Source organism: Nasonia vitripennis, chromosome 4 (assembly GCF_009193385.2).
Source record: "Nasonia vitripennis strain AsymCx chromosome 4, Nvit_psr_1.1, whole genome shotgun sequence".
NCBI classification, from domain to species: domain Eukaryota; kingdom Metazoa; phylum Arthropoda; class Insecta; order Hymenoptera; family Pteromalidae; genus Nasonia; species Nasonia vitripennis.
Window position 1 is genome coordinate 4,722,914 of NC_045760.1, and position 18,649 is coordinate 4,741,562.

The 18,649-nt window shown below is 43.9% G+C and overlaps 3 protein-coding genes across 5 annotated transcripts in view; 1 reads left to right on the forward strand and 2 right to left on the reverse strand.

The window, feature by feature from the left end:
- The first annotated feature begins 94 nt into the window (after nucleotides 1–94).
- LOC100116509 (cilia- and flagella-associated protein 57) lies at nucleotides 95–8,075 on the forward strand. 2 transcript variants are annotated; one of them, XM_016985355.3, is made up of 7 exons: nucleotides 95–199; nucleotides 3,896–4,188; nucleotides 4,319–5,592; nucleotides 5,662–5,888; nucleotides 5,962–6,135; nucleotides 6,198–6,741; nucleotides 6,819–8,075. In XM_016985355.3, exons 2-7 carry the CDS (start codon nucleotides 3,992–3,994, stop codon nucleotides 8,039–8,041), a joined length of 3,639 nt encoding a protein of 1,212 aa, XP_016840844.1. In that variant the 5' UTR covers nucleotides 95–199; nucleotides 3,896–3,991; the 3' UTR covers nucleotides 8,042–8,075. The 2 variants fall into 2 exon arrangements, with proteins under 2 accessions (XP_016840844.1, XP_031785639.1); XM_031929779.2 differs by lacking the exon at nucleotides 95–199 and having other exon boundaries at nucleotides 3,851–4,188.
- On the reverse strand, nucleotides 781–3,843 carry LOC100116543 (cysteine-rich protein 2-binding protein). Its single transcript, XM_001600960.6, has 6 exons — nucleotides 3,022–3,843; nucleotides 2,782–2,930; nucleotides 2,468–2,716; nucleotides 2,001–2,384; nucleotides 1,385–1,921; nucleotides 781–1,305 (listed from the first exon to the last, which is right to left on the reverse strand). The coding sequence occupies exons 1-6, from the start codon at nucleotides 3,375–3,377 to the stop codon at nucleotides 950–952; spliced, it is 2,031 nt and encodes a 676-aa protein (XP_001601010.1). The 5' UTR covers nucleotides 3,378–3,843; the 3' UTR covers nucleotides 781–949.
- Nucleotides 8,076–8,083: 8 nt separating the features above from the next.
- Nucleotides 8,084–18,649, reverse strand: part of LOC107980451 (very-long-chain enoyl-CoA reductase) — a 69,493-nt gene continuing 58,927 nt past the window's right edge. The window contains exons 3-8 of one of the 2 annotated variants that reach the window (XM_031929781.2): nucleotides 13,540–13,799; nucleotides 11,822–11,932; nucleotides 11,428–11,511; nucleotides 9,051–9,361; nucleotides 8,559–8,968; nucleotides 8,085–8,360 (exon numbers count right to left, since the gene is read on the reverse strand). In XM_031929781.2, coding sequence (XP_031785641.1) covers nucleotides 8,233–8,360; nucleotides 8,559–8,968; nucleotides 9,051–9,361; nucleotides 11,428–11,511; nucleotides 11,822–11,932; nucleotides 13,540–13,799 — 1,304 coding nt within the window. In that variant the 3' untranslated portion in view covers nucleotides 8,085–8,232. Of the gene's footprint in view, nucleotides 8,361–8,558; nucleotides 8,969–9,050; nucleotides 9,362–9,573; nucleotides 9,622–9,702; nucleotides 10,324–11,427; nucleotides 11,512–11,821; nucleotides 11,933–13,539; nucleotides 13,800–18,649 lie in introns of those variants that run through there. The other variant, XM_008213030.4, reaches the window with a different exon arrangement.

Genomic DNA, 18,649 nt, shown 5'->3' on the forward strand with positions numbered 1-18,649 from the left:
TAGGCTCTGGCTTGTTCTCTTGTTTACGTTGGTCGACGTTGCACGCAGATGTAACGGGTGGCCGAGAAAAAAAGGAACGTTATCATTGCGACTCTCTGCGATGCAGGTTCTAGAAGGATGAACGTTCGCGCACGATGTCAATCGGGGCTGTGCTTTGCACGGAATTAGACCTTGTAGGACCCGGTTGTCACTTTGTTGGGTATTTTATTTTTTTTAAGTTTTTTAAATTAGCGCTTTTTAGTTTTTACTGTTGCTCTGAGAGATTTCGTATGGATTTTCGTATGATATAAACATAATCTAATGGCGGTGATTAAAGGTGAATTAATATCAATACATCAAACGTTACTTTAAGATTAACAGAAAAAAATGTTACTTTACGTGTAATCCTCGCAACACGACGAACTTAATATTTAGTTTTTAAAACACGCTTTGACAATACATTTTTCTGATACTCCCGTAAATCATTCTGTTTGTTATTTGATTTTAATTTGACTTATCGTTTTGCCGATGTACCGGGTGTCGAACGATTTTTAATTCATCAATAGGTATTATGAAAGTGGCACTGTCGGAGTGCGCGATAAAAATTTTACGAAGTATTTTTTTATCGTGATTTTAAATGCCTTCATAGATACGAATAAATACTCATTCATGATTATATCAAGGAAATACTGTTTTAGAAAGCGATTACCGATTATAGCGGCCTAACTCGTAATATTTATGAATACGGCTTATATTAGGCTTGAAACTAAGTATTTCAATATGCAATTTTTCATATGAAAATTTAGAATTTGACAGTTTTCATTTTAATAATTCGGCGAAAAAAATGCTGCATTGTTTATAACAGTCAATGTTATATTTTCACTCGTGTTACTTTTTTTAGAAAAATATTTCATAAAATAAATTATATACATATAAAAAAATAATCTTTGTACAAATATACCGTTAAGCTTCATCTGCTCAGCCTTAAAAATAGAGCGTGTTTACTTTCTTTTGAAGATGGTAGTATGTATTTGTCATAGAAGTCTTGAACAAACTCCTCTTGCTTGAATCCAAACTTCTGATACAAGATCAAAGCAGGGTTTGTTGCAGACACATGTAAAGTAATATCTTTACCCATGCACGTTTGAATGAGATGGTAAAGCATAAAAGTTCCAATTCCAGCTTTCTGCCACTCTGGCCGTACTAAGAAAAATGAAATGTATGCCTCGTTGTATCCCACATCTGGAACCATTATTGCAAAACCAATAACCACTTTTTTGTAAAGAACAACGCACGTGAAGTCAGGGTATTGCAAGCACTCTGTCACTGAAAGCAAAAGAAGTCATGTAAAAGATATCTATTTGAGAAAAAAGTGCTGTGATTTTCATCCATAAAAATTACTTACAGTCTACTCCTGGCCAGAAGAACTGAGAGCAAAGACTGTTTATTGCTGGAATGTGCTGAGGCCTAATATAAGAGTAATCAATGGGTGCATTTGTTTGAGGAGTCCATTCAGGATTTTTCTTATTTACTTTGGCTAGAAGTTCATTGGTAACTCTTAGCCACAGTGGTTTACTGCTGGTATCTCTTCTGATAAATGGTTTTAAAAGTCTGTTTGTATATGGGCTATGTACAGATGTTGGATCACAATGTCCTTGCAGCCGTTGTTCAAAGAAAATGCTTACGTCTTCCGATATAAAACGATCTAAAACCATGTTGCCTTTCTTTTTTGCTTGTAGTAAAGCTTTGAATTCTAAATCTTTTCCAAATGTATCAATATTGAGAATTGGTAGACCATACTGTCTTTTAAGCTTTCGTACAGCAAGTTTCCTGTAAAGTCTTTTTACACTTGGTGGAGCACGGTCTAACAAATGCTTGTACTGTTCAATTTTTTGCAGTAAATATTCTTCTTCTCGTTCACTCATCAGGGGTCTCACATCATCTGCAGAAATGAATAAAACATTGGGAATTTGGCATTATAATTATTAACTCATGATTATTGCTTTGTCAAATAAGTATACCTGGATTCAGTTTAATAGACTCATCCCATGGCCATGGCCTGTGAATGGACTCAACAAGAGAAGAAGGTACTGGTGGTGGAAGATCATAAGTTTTATCATTATCATTATTTTCATTTTGCTCATCTGGTTCATTGCTATATTCCATTTTTGATATTTCGCCGTTTTGTTGTAAATTTTCTACAATCGGTGTATCAGTCACTTCAATGTCTTCAACAGGTTCTTCTGCCATACTTGTTTCACTTTGAAAACAATCGGACACAAAAACGCCTGGCAAATCATTGCATGTTTGAAATGGTAGTTCTTCTGCAATTGTGTCAGCGGCAAGATTGAAAGATGGAAAATCAAATTCAAAGCTTGGAATTTCTATGTCTAAATCTAGAATATCTGTAGACAAGTTTAAACATTAATTTTAAAAATATATATTTTGTATGCCCTTTAAGGAAAATGGGATAAAACGTTTTGTTTACCAGCAAAATCATCACACGGAGAGGGAATACTGTCAGACACTTCACTACTTGGAAGACTATGATTTATAGGCTCAACGTATGTTGGTTTGGCAGGAACCGGAGGCTTTGTTTCTTTAGGTTTGAAACTTTCTGCTCCATTACTGTATTCATCTTCATTAGAAATACGCGATTCTGATCTTGGACTACTACTGACAGATTTTGCTTTTAGCTTTCCTTGTTGCTGTTTCTTCATTTCTAATACTTTGTAGTCTGGAAAAGTTCAATATCAGTAAAGTACAAGATCATTGGTTCTTCAAAATTTGTAAAATAATTACATTTTTCAACTAATACTTCAGGAGGATCAGTGGCAATTAATTTCCACCATCCTTGGTCTCCAAGCTCGAATGTTCCCGATTGGAAAAATACCCCACTATAGTGAGATAAGGTTCCCGATATGGTACCAATCCAGTTTTTCTTTTTTTTCCTGTAATATGAATGCAGAATGTTAGACAAAAACACTTTCATCAAATGAATATCACACACACATATATATATGTATATCAATGAAAACTTACACTGTTTTGTGAAAAAGATAATCCCAATTGTTGTTAATGAATGTACTTATATCAGACTTCCAATGAAAATATCCTCTTCTGCTTATACCATTAGATTTTTCTCGTAAATTGTACAAAGTTAGAATCACAGTTGTGAGCCATGACAACTTTTGTCTAATAAGAAGTTCATCATTGCTGTCTGAACATTCCGTACAACGTAAGTCGTAAAACACGTCTCCAATAAGATTACTTGGGAGTGCACCTCGCCTCAAGCATTTTATATGTATTTTACATTGACATTCTCCTTGACACAGTAGAGCTGGATCGTTGAAAGGGTTTGTTTCCCCAAAACATATTTTACAGCGATTAGATTCCATATTTATATCACAATTAATACTGCCGGTCTTGTTAATCTCAAAATAATGCTTTGCGAATAGCACGTATAGGTTATCTTTTCGGCATCGACATGTAAACCGAATGTAACCTTCACAAATGTTATGATTATAATCTTGTTAACTATAATTATGTGACTACTGCTTTTTGATAATCATTGTGAAAAAGTAAACTACGAACTACGTGATTGCACTTGAAACACGTGTCAAAACATTGCGGATACATGAGCACGTGTACCTATATAGGTATATCGCCAAGTGACACTTATGTTCATCATCGCGCGAGTGATATATAAAAAATCCCGCGCAATCACCATCCTAGTGGAGACATTGTGAACTATTTTCGAAAATGCAATTTTACCATTTTACGGAATCGAAATTGTTGATTTTGTTAATATTATAGTACCTTTTTGATGTCGAATAATGTAAAATTATATTTTTGGAAAAATATAAATAAGCAAATAAGTATACAAGAAGACACGTGGTTGGCAAACAAATTCCAGAGTCCTCGTCGTCAAGGAAATGAAGAAAACAATCCCTGAATTCTGTCGAGTGCATTGCCCAATACTTCTTCGTCACAATTTTTAACAGTAAAAATCATGTCTAAATTGCAAACGCGAGTTTTTTACGGGTTGCGGACTGATGTGGCCGGTAATGCGCACTTCGTCACCGACGATGAAGTCCTCTACCTCGTCGGAAATGCCCTATCGGTGCATAATTTTTCTCAACGACGACAGAGGCTGATCCGGCTTCCAGACAAGCACAAAATCAACTCCATGACAATTACCCCTAACAAGTGAGCACGAGTTTTCGACTTTCGTTTTTTTTTTTTCCGTTTGTATAATACAAAGTTTCAATTACTGCGCGTTTTAAATGCTCCACTTTATTCTTCATTGAACGACAGATTAATTTTTTTTTCTGTTTAGGAAATTCGCCGCTCTGTGTGAAACAGGAGAGAAACCGTTGATATCGATTTATGATCTGCACACATTGAAGCGAAAAAAATTACTCGGAATTCCGTACGACGCTTCAGGTGTCACAAGCTTTTCATGCCTAGCTTTTACTTTCGACAGCAAGTACTTGGCAGTGGTCACCAATGAGAATCAAACGATGCTGTTCTACAATTGGGAGAAGGGTAAACTCGAGTCAAGCATGGAGTTGGGCAACTTGCAAAATCCGAACACGAAAGTCAATCTTATATCCTGCAATCCCGGTGACACTGGGATAATCGCCTTAGGCGGCAAATTCGCTTTTAAATTTCTCACAGTCTCAGAAACCATGTGGCGTCCATACGGTTTTTCGAAAGCTGAGAACTTGATCATCACTTCACTCGCCTGGCTCAACACGGACAGATTGCTGGCGGGTACGTCGGACGGTAGAATTCTGTTTTTGGAAAACGGAGACTTGAAAAATATTTTCAAAATGACCGAAGTTACGCTCATAAATTTGAAAATTCGAGAAGAGGTCGCAGTCGCGAATCCAGTCTCCCAAACGAGTCTGAATGAATCCAGAGAACATCGGCAAGAGATACTGTGTCTCAATGTTTTTAGTAGAGGCTTCGCTTTTGCTCTGGGGTACGGTACCATTGCGGTTTTCGAGAAGGATGGACAACACAAGTACACCAAGAGAAATGTCTATGCTATTCCTGCACAAGTGTCAAGAGAGGAAAGCGACCACTTGTATCACGTGAATACCATAAGTTCGAATCCTAGCTCCGACAAACTGATCATCACCACGGGGTGGTCTCAATTATTTTGCGCAACACTATGGGGACCAGATTTAAAAGTCGATCCAGAGCCTCAAATGGTCGACGTGATAGGTCACCATTTACATCATGGACCTATCGGAGGTCTATCCATTTGTACCTGGAAATCGCACCTTGTGACGTTTGGCGAACTAGATCGCAGCGTGAGAATGTGGGATTACGAGACTGAGAGTTTGATCATGGTGAAACAGTATTTGGAAGATATCTCTTGTATTGTATTGCATCCGACAGGTCTCTTCTGTCTGATTGGGTTCAGCGATAAGCTGAGATTTATGAGCATTTTGTTCGACGATTTTTTAACGATGAAAGAATTTTCCATCAGAAATTGTAAGATCGCTGCATTTAGTTATGGTGGACAGATGTTTGCAGCTGTTAATGGAAATATTATTCAAGTATACGCGACGATCGACTTCAATACTCGATTTTTACTCAAAGGTATTATATAAATATTTGTATTGCAGAAGAGGTATTTATCATATTAAAGTAACTAATTACGATTGCAAGGCCATACCGAGATAATAAGAGGAATAACGTGGTCACAAGATGATGCGAGGCTCGTTAGTATAGGATCGGAGGGAGCCGTATATGAATGGGACATGAATACCGGCCTCAGATCAGCGGAAGTGGTTCTAAAGGGGATGACGTTAAATGGCATCGTTTTGTCCGCTGACGGAGTTACGGCTTACTGCATATCTAGCGATAATCGCATTCACGAAATCAAAGAAAATACGGTAACAAATCTCGCTACTATTAATATTTTGAATTGAATAATCGTCCCACATGCAATTTTTTTTATGATTGCAGGTGATTCGCGCGTACAATATGCCTGGCATACAGCCCAGTAGTATAGTGATGGGAAAAGACGACTCGCTCATGTTTCTCACTTATCCTGGCGGATTCGTCGCATCTTTGAAGTATCCCCTAACCGACCCTGTCGAATTCAATGAATATCACATTCATTGCTCGAATATTTCTCAGGTACGAAACCTCATTTCAAATCTTTCTGACGGTGATAATTTATAGTACACTGCACTACACAGATGGTTTTAACGTACGACGAACAAGTGCTGATAACGACAGGAGTCGACGGCACCCTGTGTTTCTGGAAAGTTTCCTACGTCGATGGCAAAACGTCGGCTTTGAGAAGAGACCTCCTCTACTCCGATCAGATCCTTATCAGCAGGAACGACTTGGGAGATAAAGTTCACGCCATTCGTGACCTCAACACTCGCATAAAGGAACTGGAGACCGAGCACGTGTACAAGATGCGCCAGACGACTCTGCAGCACAACGACAAGCTGAGAGAGATCCATCAGAGCTACTGCGAGGCGATCGAGGAACTGCGCGACAAGATCGACAAGCTCGAGGAGGATCACACTAACGAGATCAATACTATCAACGTGGAGATAGCCAGAACGAAAGCGGCCCACGAGGAGGCCATGCGTCAAATGGAGATCGGATACGATTCGAAGCTCATAGTCGAGTACGACAAGTACCAAGCATTCGAGGAGCGCAATAATGCCATGCGCGAGGACTACGAACAGAGATTAACCGATCTAGCGAAAGCGAGCAAAGCTGAACTGGGTAGAGTATTTCTTATATATTTATTCGCATCTATCTTTTTGGACGTCTTAACGATGGTTTTATTTCTTTTGGATCAGAGGAGACGATAGGCAAGTACGAAGCGCGACTTCGGGAAAAAGATCTCCAGCTAAAAGAGGCTCACGAAGAGATGGCCCAGGAGGTCCGGATACACGAGATCATCAAAGCCCAGATCGAAGACGACGCGGATCGCGAGATCGTAGAATTGCGTACGAATTACGAGGCAGCCTTGTGCGAGGAGCGCGCATTGGTATTGAAGCTCAAAGGCGAGGCAGGAGTTTTGAGAAACAAGCACGCCATGAGTCAGAAAGACGCCGAGGATCTGAAATGGCAGCTGAATAGCTTGCGAGACGAGTATACCCAATTGAAAGGCAGAAAAGAGGAGCTCGAGAAAGACGTGGTGGATTTGAAGAGCGAACTGCAAGACAGAGACTCGACGATACTCGACAAAGAGAAGACCATAGACGAGCTTGGACTGGCTAACCAGGAACTCGAGAAGTTCAAATTCGTGCTGAATCATCGAATAACCGAATTGCAAGCTCAAATAGAACCGCGCGACAAGCAGATCAACGAGCTCAAGGACAAAATCGCTGACATGGAGTTGGAGCTGCTGGGTCTGAACAAGACGAATCAAAATCTGGAGTTGAAGCTGTACGAGCTAAGAGAAAAGCTAAGCGCCGCGAAGCGGGAGATTCAAATCGAGACACAGCGGCGTAAACGATGCCAGCAGGTATCGAGAAAGATCAGGATCGAGTTGCTCGATACAGCGGCACTGATACAAGAACCGAATGCCTTGAAGAGCGCTATCATAAAGCTGTACCATCGCTACAGCGACAGCGAGGAGTTCTTGCGAAATCACAAGGCAGACCTGGACGCTCAGTGCGAATTCATGAAGCAGAGGGACCACCTCGAGAAGACCATCAGTTTACTGAAGAAGCAGATAGCGCAGAATAACTCGGGATACCTCGATGTACAGCTCGACAAAATACTCGAAGAGAACATAACGCTGCTGACGGAATTGAATGCCCTGAGAGAGGAATTGAAGGCTGCGCAGAGGCACATCGCCGACATGGAGAGTCTGCTGGGTTTGAAAGGCAGAGACACTGGACCCATGGAAGCCAGAGCTAAGCTGGCCAAAGCTTGTCACGGTAACGAAGAACTGGAGCAGAATTACAAAGAGCAGATCCAAGAGTGCCAGAGAATAATCAACGTCTTGAAGGAGGATATCGATAGGCTGATCAGCAGATTGACGGAGAAGAGTACCAAAAAGCCGGAACAATGATCGTCGTTGCACTTTCGAAATATTTACACAACTTGCAAGTACCTTTTTTTTACCTCAAATAACATTTTTATTCAGACAGTATAAATGCTAACAAAAAACAAAATGCACGACACCAGATTTTCTTTCTTATCTGAATTATTTTAATAGTCTTTTAGTGTTGGAACAATGTATCACTAGGAATGTTCGTTTGTTCACAGAACAAAAGGAAAGATGGCTTTGCGGCTCTTCGGGTAGTCCGAGAACTCCTTCTTGTAGAGTTTGTGCTTTCCTAGCGCCCACACGGCCATCTGGTAGGCACCCGCCAACATAAACAAACCAGCTGAAAGAGAAATGATCAATCGGTCGTTTGGTGGAAGTAAGATTAAACTTTTATGAATTGCGAATAAATTTGCATGGAAATTGAAAGTAAGACATTCCTACTGTAATAGCGTGCGTGTACTCGAATGGACTGATACGAATTTCAAATGCAATTTTGAATATTTTTCTTATGTAACTATAATTAAACGAATTGGCTCACCTGGAAGGCACTGGGTCATAATAGTAAAACCAATCCAGCTTCCAACTTCATACGTATAGTTAGGGCAAGATACAAAATTAAATAACAATGTGAACGGATTGCCAGTGGCCACCGGAATCCTCCTTATCGTAGTCCCTGGTGGTCTCAGATTCCTCAGCGCCAAGTGAATACTCAAGTTACCCAGTTCGCACAAGAAGAACATTGCAGCACCGATGACAAATCTGGCTGAGCTGGGTGGTGTGTAGAGTGGATGATTCACATGGTACGCCACGTACATTGTGAACAGCCAGTAATACGAACAGTTCTTGAAAAGATTTCTCAATGGCATAGTGGCATGGCTAAAGCGATGAACGAATAAGGTCTCTAGTAGTCTCTTGGCGTAGTGAAGGGACCAGCACGCCGCTGCCCAGCTGCAAAACACAGGATGGAATCAGAAAACAGAGAACGATCATGCAAAAGCATACCAAAAGCATATCTTATGCATAATCTTACTGCGCTACGCTGTCAATCTTTGCATCGGGTACATCTCCGTAAAAGATCCATGGCCTCTGGTAGACCCAGAGGTAGACGAACAGGGGTCCGGCGTACTCAGCCAGAAAGACAGTCTTCCAGCCAATCTGCGGCCCCAGGTCCTTGAAGTACAGCTTCGAGCCGTACTTGAGCTGTAGGCTCTTGACCGTCTCCGAATCCGAGAGAGCTTTGCCCTTGGGTTCCAGTCTGAGGCATTGTCTCTGGGCGTAGGGCGCCTTCTTCAGACTGTGGAGCTGCTGCTTGATCTCGGCGATCGTCGTCGTCGGCGACACCTGCGATGGGACAGAGATAAATCGTCAGGCCGTTTCGCAACACTCGCGCCTCAATCTCGCGGCGTTAATTGCATCTCGCTTTCGACAGAGAGTGCAGCTAATGACTCGAGAGAGATGAATTACATTTCGGTTTCATAACCGAAAGAGCGAGTCCTGCGGACGCTCAAGCCGGATATGTAAATACATAAGTATAGTTAATTCCGCTTACTCACCGTCACGGAGGCGATGCTCTTCGAGCTGCCCGCCGACACAACCTCGAGCTGAAATCGAAGCGGTGGATGTATGCACGATCGATCGATCGACTAGATTATTATTACGAGTTTTCGAACTTTTCAGCTTACCTCCATCGTGGAAAGCTCGCCTGATCGAGGGGGAAAATTGTCGTCGCTCTGTTACGTCCGCACGCGCTGCAGCAGCTCTCGACCGTTCCACGCAGCGTTCGGCCGCCGTGTGTCTGTACTCTGTCTGCGTATGTGTTTGTCGAAACGCGCGTCGCTCGCTCGCCGCTGACGGCGCCACCGCGAGAGCAACATCAATTACCACCGGCCTGTGTACTGCGCCGCCGCCGTATAGCTCCGTGTAATTATATTTCGAGGAAAATTCGAGGCATCTTCCTTCACTCGGATACCTACATCTTTCTGTAATTATGTGCTTATACAGCCTGTTTTTGGAGATAAAAAAATGTTCATTGAAAAAATCGAGCCGTTGACGGGAAGACGCGCTCCTCCGTACTTCTCCTCTCCCATCGGCTCTCGTTCGATCTAACGGTATAATTAAAGGCTTCACACGCGCTTCCCCGTCGGGGCATCGAAGTCGAGAACTCGAAATCGCCGCGCGAGTTGTAAAAAAAAAAGGTGACCGAATCGACATTCTCGACTACCGCAAACTGGTTTTCCCGTACAGCGGCATAACATCATCGACGACTCTCCGAATACGAGAGCGAACTCATTACCATCCTTAAACTTTTGTTTCGGCCCCACTGCGTTCTTTTTTTATACTCGCATGCGAGCTCGCGCTAATTTATACGCCGGGAAATGTCGACCTTTGACCCCGGCCCCGCTCGAGCGTGTACTTCTCTCGTCGCGTATATTTACGCGCGCCAGGAGAAAACGTTATTTTTTTCAAGGCTTATTGCCGACTTTTTTTCTTTCCCGTATGATTCTGCGCTGCTTTTTTCGCGGCGGGAAAAGTCGTTAGATCGACGCGAGGACGAAAAGCGCAGAGTCGACGTTTTTTTTTTTTTTTTATTTCGTGTTCGATATTCAGCTTGAAGCGCGAGCGATTTTCGCGTATAAGCTTATAGTCGCGCGCGGCTTCGTGTAAAAAGCGCGGATTCATTGTCGCGGTTTATATGAATATTAACGAGCTTGCATGTAATTTGACGTTGTACATAGCGCTAACCGAAAACAGAGAGAGAGAGAGAGAGAGAGAGAGAGAGTTGAAGAGCTTGGATACGATGCACAAGCGCTTGGAAACTCATTCGAGGTGTTATTTTGCTCTCTCGGCGGTCTTGCAAAATTCATGAATTTTTTCTCCGCGCCCGTGGGGCGAGAAAAGACGATTTTGCATTTTTGCGAGAAACACGAGACGCGCGGAATGTGAAGAGTTTGTGGTGGATAGAATCGTTCGTTGGCGATTACGATGTGGAGTTGCTAATGGGGGACTACTGATGCGATTATCGAGTTGTGCAAGAGTTTTCAATGTTAAGATTACCCGAAGGATAAATTATAACCATCTGATGGAGTAGTAGACCGAGTTACCGGCAGATGAAGCGATGTGTGCGACGATCGGTAAGGAGACACTCGACTTTGTCGACAAGGTTTTATTTAATTGTTGCTATATTGTCACTCGTCGTTACAATACTGAGGTATCAAATTATTCATTCAGCGGATAAAAATATAAATCGCAAAAATAAGCTTCATGATTAGAGTAAAAAATATATAGATATTTACAAATTCTGTCTTATAAGTAGATAGCTTGAAAATGGGTTTATACGTTGAGATGTGTGTAAATGAAAAAAAAAAAAATCTGGAATCTCGGTGTTGTATGGAAGACGCTTATATGACACCGGTGGATTTCCGGTATTGACCAAAGTGATCGAGATACTGGTGAATCGTGTCCATCGGCTGGTAAATGTCATTCATGTGATTCTGAAATAAGAAATTCATGCATATTAAAAAACGAAATATCTCTTATGCGAGTCTATAAGTAAAATACATCTGGCAACGAGTACATTTCCAACAAAGCGTTCTCAAAAGTATAACTCGAAGATGCATTCTGCACGCGGCGCAAGACCCATAAACTTATCCGCGGCAGCGCCGATAAATGTAAGCAGTTACAAACATCCACATAAATTTATGGAGGTTGCGCTAGACGTGAGATACAACCGTATTTTTGGCTCGTGTAAACGATTCCTCTCGGATTTCTGAAAATCCACTTATTATACAATAATAACATTACCTGCAGATACTGCGGCACCTGAGTGGACACGGTCGGCCCGAGGAATCCCTGCACAAACTCGCGTATCAGCTCGAAGCAGCTTCCGGGCACGACACAGGGCCTGTACTCGACCTGCAAACAACAACAACCAAAGTAATTAACCGGAGCACGTTTCTCTCGCGCGAATCGGCTAAGAAGACCTAGAAATACTTCCAGTACGACACACTCGATATCGCCGACGACGAGACTCGTGTCGAGACAAACGACTCGTTTACTCCAGCGTCTCTTTTATTTTCGCGCACACCGCGAGCTTTGATCTCCGGATTCCGGGAAAGATCCTTTGACGTACGTCAGCGTTATGATACGACGACGCGCCGGATTTTTCTTGAATTTTTGCGAGGTTATTTCGGCGACGAGGAGATCACGCAGTGGTAAAGTCGTTAATCATCCCGACACTCGAGGCCGAGTCGAAGTAAGAGTTTAATTTCGCGAATAACCGACGTTTCCCTCTCGAAAGCTCTCGTATACGAGAAGAAGAGCAGCTTTACCACGCAAACGCAGAGCTGGCATTTAACGTCTTAACGACGGCGAGGAATTATGCGCATATAACGCGTGCACTAATAGAATGCGGAACACACACACACACACACACACACACAGAGGCGGTGTGTGGTCTCCCGCGCGTATAATTTCCGCAGCATGATACAACGCGGCGGTGAAGCGCACGTTATGCGGTGCAGGAGAGGCTAGATTAAAATTTTGGCATTGCCGAGGAGGAGGAGACTTTTTGTTCCTAATTTTGCTAGAATAACAAGCTGCCGCGGCAATAAAACTCTCTCTCTCTCTCTCTCTCTCTGCAAAAGGGAGTTAAGGTTTTCGAGAAGAATATATATATATATATTTGCCTCGTAACCCCGATAATTTTCCTAAATTTCCGACGCAACAAAAGAGCGCCTCGAGCAGGTACGTATAATTCCCGAGGAGCTGCCGTATGCATCGTAGCTATACAGGCGAACGAAGCGTTTAAGGTCTCGCCGTGCGCAAGCTCTGCATAGCGCAACTTTTTACGAGCCACTCGAAAACCACCTCCGCTCACGGCCGCTTATAAAAATATACCTATATACGCGTACACGTGTGTGTGTGTCGGGAGATATGTAAAAAAAAAAGCGTGCGAACTCGGTCACGTAAGCCTGCACTGATGACAATAGTCGAAAGAGGAACGCCCGGCCGGAGGCACTTAAAAAGCTCTCTGCTGCTGCTTTTTTGCGTATACCTGTGACTCGTGCAGTGTAGCTATATATGTGTCGCGCTCTGCGTATACCGGAGCGAAGACCGCAGTCACGTGCGAGCTTAATGTGGGCATATCGCTCGGACGGAATGGATGGCTGCGGGGAATTTTCTCTCCGAGAACGTCTGGAAAAAAGTTTCCGAAAATTTACTGTAGTTGTGAGTAAGGATAACGCCGAGTCAGCACACGAGCAGCGGCTGTGCATATTCCGTCAAAAGTTTTGACTGATCGCTGTTTCCCGCCTACTCCAGCCCGTTCAATTTCACCTGCCGCTGATGCTGCCTCGAGAGGTGCTACTGCATTCTTCTCGACTTTCTTTCTATTTCAGACCCGCTCGACCCGTGTCACTTTTTTCACCGACGCGTTAATGTTGCGGAAAATCGCATTCCTGAGTTCTGCGCGTTTTTCTCTCGCTCTTTTTACGGCGCGTATATATATATAAATACGTTACCTCTACGAGAACACCCTTGAAGTTCTGCGTCATGTTGACGGTGCCGAGTTTGATGCAGAAATCGCCGAGTTCGAATCTCGGCCCTTTGCACTCGATCTTCGTCTGCTTCTTGTTCGTGTAGATGTTGGTCATCTTGAGCATGAGCAGGTCGAAGAGGCCGTCGGCGATGAGGGGCACCATCTTGTTGCCAGACTCCAGGATCGCGAACACCGAGGCCGGCTGCTCGGAATTGTGCAACACGTGCACCGTACGCTGCTGTCCTGTAAATTCAATTGCGGATTGATATTACTTCATTAGGATCGTGTGTGTGTGTGTTGTGCGCGCGTCGATGTAGACAGTGTACGAGTCGGACACGAGTACGAGAAAAAAGACGAGGTGCGATTCGTGCGGCTGAATATTCATACGCGATTTAGTCCCCTTGTGTATCGGAAAGCTGTTATACTCTCGAATGAATGGTAAATAATAGTAACACAGCGAGAAAAAGCTTCGCCATCAACGTGCGACAAATCCTTACACATTACGCAGGCATTATATTTCTACGGCGCTGCTCCCTTTTGTTGCTAAATACTCGGAGAACACTTAAGACCGTGATGCATGTCCCTCGCCTTCGCACTTATGCCGACCGTTCGGTTGATTTTAACGCTGAGTTATTGGAGATCTCCTTTATTCCGCAGAAAGTAAATCGCGTACACTATCCGCATACGTAGAGAGAGAGAGAGAGAGAGAGAGAGAGAGAGAGTAAAGCTTCCCCCTCATTAAAATGCAGATCCGCGTGTGCCGTACGCCTGTGGTCGGCAATAATCACGCTGGCGGGTTATAATACCCTCCCCCCTACTGCTGCACCGCGCGGCGCGCTAAAACAGCGCATAGATAATAAACGTTGCAACCTGCGTCGACCTACTTTCGCGCGCACATTGATCTTCGCATCAATTGGGGTTATTTAGAGAGAGAGAGAGAGAGAGAGAGAGAGGAGCAGAGTCAAAGCTGGCACAGAAATCGAAACGCGAGCGTGTGGGCTCCAGAGGATAGATTTCCCAGGTTTTACGTCAATTGCTTCTAATTTGAGTGGGTGAAGCGGAGGGGTGTACATTCAGAGGAGCTGAAAGAGCACGACGGTGCAGGTCTATAGCTATGTGTGTAAGCTCGCAATCCATCAGGACCGCTGCGGGAGCGTCAAAGCTCACTCGAGGCATAAACATCGATTACAGAGACGCACACGCATAGGTCTGACGCTGTTGCGACTACCTTATCGCCTCGGCCTCTCTGCACAGACGCTCTGTGTGCTCCGTGTGCATACGATATTATACGGGACGCATAGACGAGATTCGCGATTGGGAGGCTTGCAGTCACGCCTACAGTCGTCGGTGAAAAATCTCATCATCAGAGCTTGAAATCGCGTTGAAATATAAGAGTCGCGCAAAACTACGCATAGGCTTTGCATAATTGAAATACCGCACGCATGCGCTTTCTAAAAAGAGAAAATTCTTGAAAAATGATTAATTTTCGACGTTTTTTCAGCTCGCACGTAATTTCAGCCTAAGTTAAAAGGTTGCCAGTTACGTCGATTTTCTCATAAAATATATCGTATATATAGTATCCCCCCGCGCAGGTAGCTCTCGGGCTATTATTTTAGCATAATATTCACGGGAAAGCGCCAGGCGCGCTCACATAATATTATACACCATAAACGACCGCAGATTTATACGCTGCGTAAATTTCGCGCGTTTATTCAAACGCACTGCGTTATTGTACCGCGTGTATTTAATGCCTTTTCCTCTATACAGGCGAGCGTTGGCAATTAAATCGAAATACAATAACGTTAAAAATATATTAGGATAATTTTAACATCCATATTCGCGAACGCTGCACACATTATAATAATATGGCCAGTCGCGCTCTCTCTCGATATACGCATACTTTGCATGCAGAGAGAGAGAGAGAGAGAGAGAGAGAGAGAGAGCTTGTTCGATTACAGCGCGTAACGTCGTTACATCACACTTGCTGCTTTTATCGAGAGGCGTAAAAGCTTTTCGCTCGCGAGATACACACATTACAAGGCGTTAAAGGAATTTCACGCAGCGGCCGACGACGCTGCAGCGATAAATAGCGCGAAATTGCAAACTCGCCGGCTTACATTTTTAAAATCGATTGTGTAAAAGCGAAAAAAAAAAAATACGTCCAAATTCCTCGCGCGCGGCGTACAAAGCTCTCTGCCACAGGGCGTCGTTTATACCTATACACACACGTTCGTTCGGCATCCGATTCAAAGCGAAAAAATACAAAAACCCATTTCCTTTCTGCACGCCAGCGCGCGCTGTTCCTCCCCCCAATAATCCTCGCACAAGTATTGCTCGTGTCAAGGGCTAAAGCCTCCCTCCCCCAGAAGACTAATAATTCGCGCGAGCGGAGCAAATATATCGAAAAAAAGAGCGAGAGCTCTGCTGAAAAAAAACGGGCTCCGAAAACGCGATTTAACATCCCCGCTTCCGCTCGACTTCTCGCTCACACACTTTCAGCGAGAGCGTGTGACGCAGTGCGGAATCGCCGTACTGCTAGTGTATACGCGCCGTCGAGCAGCATAGCAGCATTTTGGCTCGTGAATTTCGCGAATTTCCATCGCACTTTGTCGCGGGAGTCGGCGAAGAACAAGTAAGCAGTTATAAACGGGCTCTAATCGCGTTTTCTCCGGAGCGAGGCTGGCTTCTGAATGGGGCGAATTTTTCTTTATCAGCTGATGGAATTATAATTCGAGCAGAGCTCTCGAGTATATAATACACAGAAGGCAGGAATCAATTCGACTTGCATTCAGCCGCAAATCCCGGGACGGCAACCATCGGAGCCCTCTCCTTTATACGATGATTCAGAGGCCACTAGCGCGAGTGTGCTCGTAAATCGTTTATCTCCTACTCGCACACACACACACACACACACACACACGCGGCCGAAATATTTTCCAACACACGAGCGTCTAATCTCTGCGCTGTCCCTTAGGTATACCGTAAGAAATGGATTTCCCTATAGGTATATATAGGCTATGCACCCGATAAGACTCTCGGTGCTTTTAATTGGAAGAGGAATCCCGGCAAGTTGCATTCCGGCGCGTCGAAGCGCTATGCGCTGACGAATTTATGGCTCAATCGGACAAGCTGCGTCCCCGGAATGTTGCGCCGCTATATATACCCTTTTCAAGACTAGCGAGATGCTGGATTTTCCTCCGATGATTACAAGTGCTTTGGAGGAGGGAAAGCGCCGCCTCTGCTTTGTTATCGGGGCTCGTAAATTTTATTACGATCTTCGCCGTCATGTGTCTGCGTGCGCTGCTGCGCTTTTAATGCTAATACGACGATGACGATTTCTATGGGCGCAGGCTGATTTATCGAAATAGTTAAGGCCGATGTTAGATCGCTTTTACGGGGTAATCATCGCACGGGGGATAAATTATGCATTCGCGTTTTTACGGCGGAATTGAGAGCCTTATTGTGCGTCGATGAATTCGTTTAAGTTTCTTGCAATTAGACGACGAAGCGAGGGAATCTTCGTTAGCCCGCTGAGAGACGCTCGTTCTCTCGCGAAGGCGACAGCTCTAAAATTAGCGCCCCGCCGAAAGGGCTGCTCCGAGATTTTTCACCGAGCGAGGCATTAATTTCCCGCGGCAGCAGATAGGCCATCGTTTTGGGCTAAAGTCTCGGCTTCTCCGAAGAGCAGTCGCGCGATTCGTCTATTTCCGAGCGCGACTGCGGCAACACGTCTCAGTCTTGACCCATTGACTTCTGCCACGTATACTCGTATTTTCGTCTTCTGCCGCAGTCGTGCCACTTAGCGACGTCGTGTAATGAAAATGCCTCTGCTGGGATACAATGATGAAGCAATAATCGAACCGCATTAAAAATGTAATCCACACACTCTGTACATTCGTTTACCAGCGGATGAAAGCTCGCTGGAAAAATTAACGGCTGTGTGAAAGAGTAGCGCGAAATTTTAAATATTAATGGACTCGTCGTGCACTTCGCTGCAAAAAGCTCGCTTTGTGCGATGAAAAAGCTGTTAGCGACTGAAAAATTAATCGAATACAATCAGATCCACTTGAAACAGCCAGCGAAAAAGACTCGACAATCGATTCGTTGTATATACACACGGGAGAGAGAGCGAGAGAGAGAGAGAGAGAGAGAGAGAGAGAGAGAGAGAGAGCTGCATCAATGAAGTCTGAGGATCAATTATTGACGATGACGCGAATCCCACTCGTTCCATCAACGAGTTCTCCTTATACACTGCATTTACGAAGAATTCATTGGATTTGCTCTCGAAATCGTCATTATTATATATTTCCCTTCGTTATACTCAACGCTAAAAGCGTCCCAATACGCGCCAGAGGTTCTCGGCTGTGGGGAAAAAGGCAAACTTCATCCTTCAAATAATAAACCGCGCCGCGAAGCGCAAAATAAACTTTCAGCGCTTCCCCGGAATTTTTTTAACGAACGTCCCTCTCGAACTCGTCGAATGGAAAAGCGTCGCGCGGATCCGAAACGCGAGAGAAAAAAGAAAGAATTTCATAAAACTCTCCGGATGCGGATTTCCCTGAAGAACCGAGCGACTCTTACAAAGTTTGTTTACGAGCCCGTAATTACGACGAGAGAGTCGCGCAACTTTTTTTCTCTCTCCATCCCCAGGGCTCGCGCAAGGAAAACCAAACAACAATATATAAAACGGCTCCAGAGTGAGAGCAACCTAATGAACGCCCTTTCGTTCGTCGCTGCGCTAAGCCTTTATTCTTTTTGCTCGCGCATTCGGGAGGAAAGATTTGCGATTGCTTTATTAAAAGTTCAGCCGCAGCAGCTGCTGGATTCTGGAGCCGCTGCGGCGAGTTTATAAAGCCGCTCGCTCGCTCTTATTATATACAGGGATAGGAGGAAGAGCTCGAAAGAGAGAAAAAAAAATTATTAAGGCGAGAGAGGAAGGAAAGATCGCGCTGGAAGATTTTTACACTCCGACGAGGTTGCGGCGCGAGTGTTTCGATGTGGATTTTTGTTTTTGCTTCCTCTTTGAGTATAAGCTACGATATAATAATGGTAAAATTTATAAGAATCGAATGAAGGTCGTTATAATTGGAATA

Coding starts and splice junctions, on each gene's coding strand:
- LOC100116543 (XM_001600960.6), bottom strand. CDS start 3,377: ATGGAATCTAATCGCTGTAAAATATGTTTTGGGGAAACAAACCCTTTC. Junction 2,931..3,021: donor TATCTTTTTCACAAAACAGT/GTAAGTTTTCAT, acceptor TTCATATTACAG/GAAAAAAAAGAAAAACTGGA. Junction 1,922..2,000: donor GTCTATTAAACTGAATCCAG/GTATACTTATTT, acceptor TCATTTCTGCAG/ATGATGTGAGACCCCTGATG.
- LOC100116509 (XM_016985355.3), top strand. CDS start 3,992: ATGTCTAAATTGCAAACGCGAGTTTTTTACGGGTTGCGGACTGATGTG. Junction 6,136..6,197: donor ATTGCTCGAATATTTCTCAG/GTACGAAACCTC, acceptor TGCACTACACAG/ATGGTTTTAACGTACGACGA. Junction 6,742..6,818: donor AGCGAGCAAAGCTGAACTGG/GTAGAGTATTTC, acceptor CTTTTGGATCAG/AGGAGACGATAGGCAAGTAC.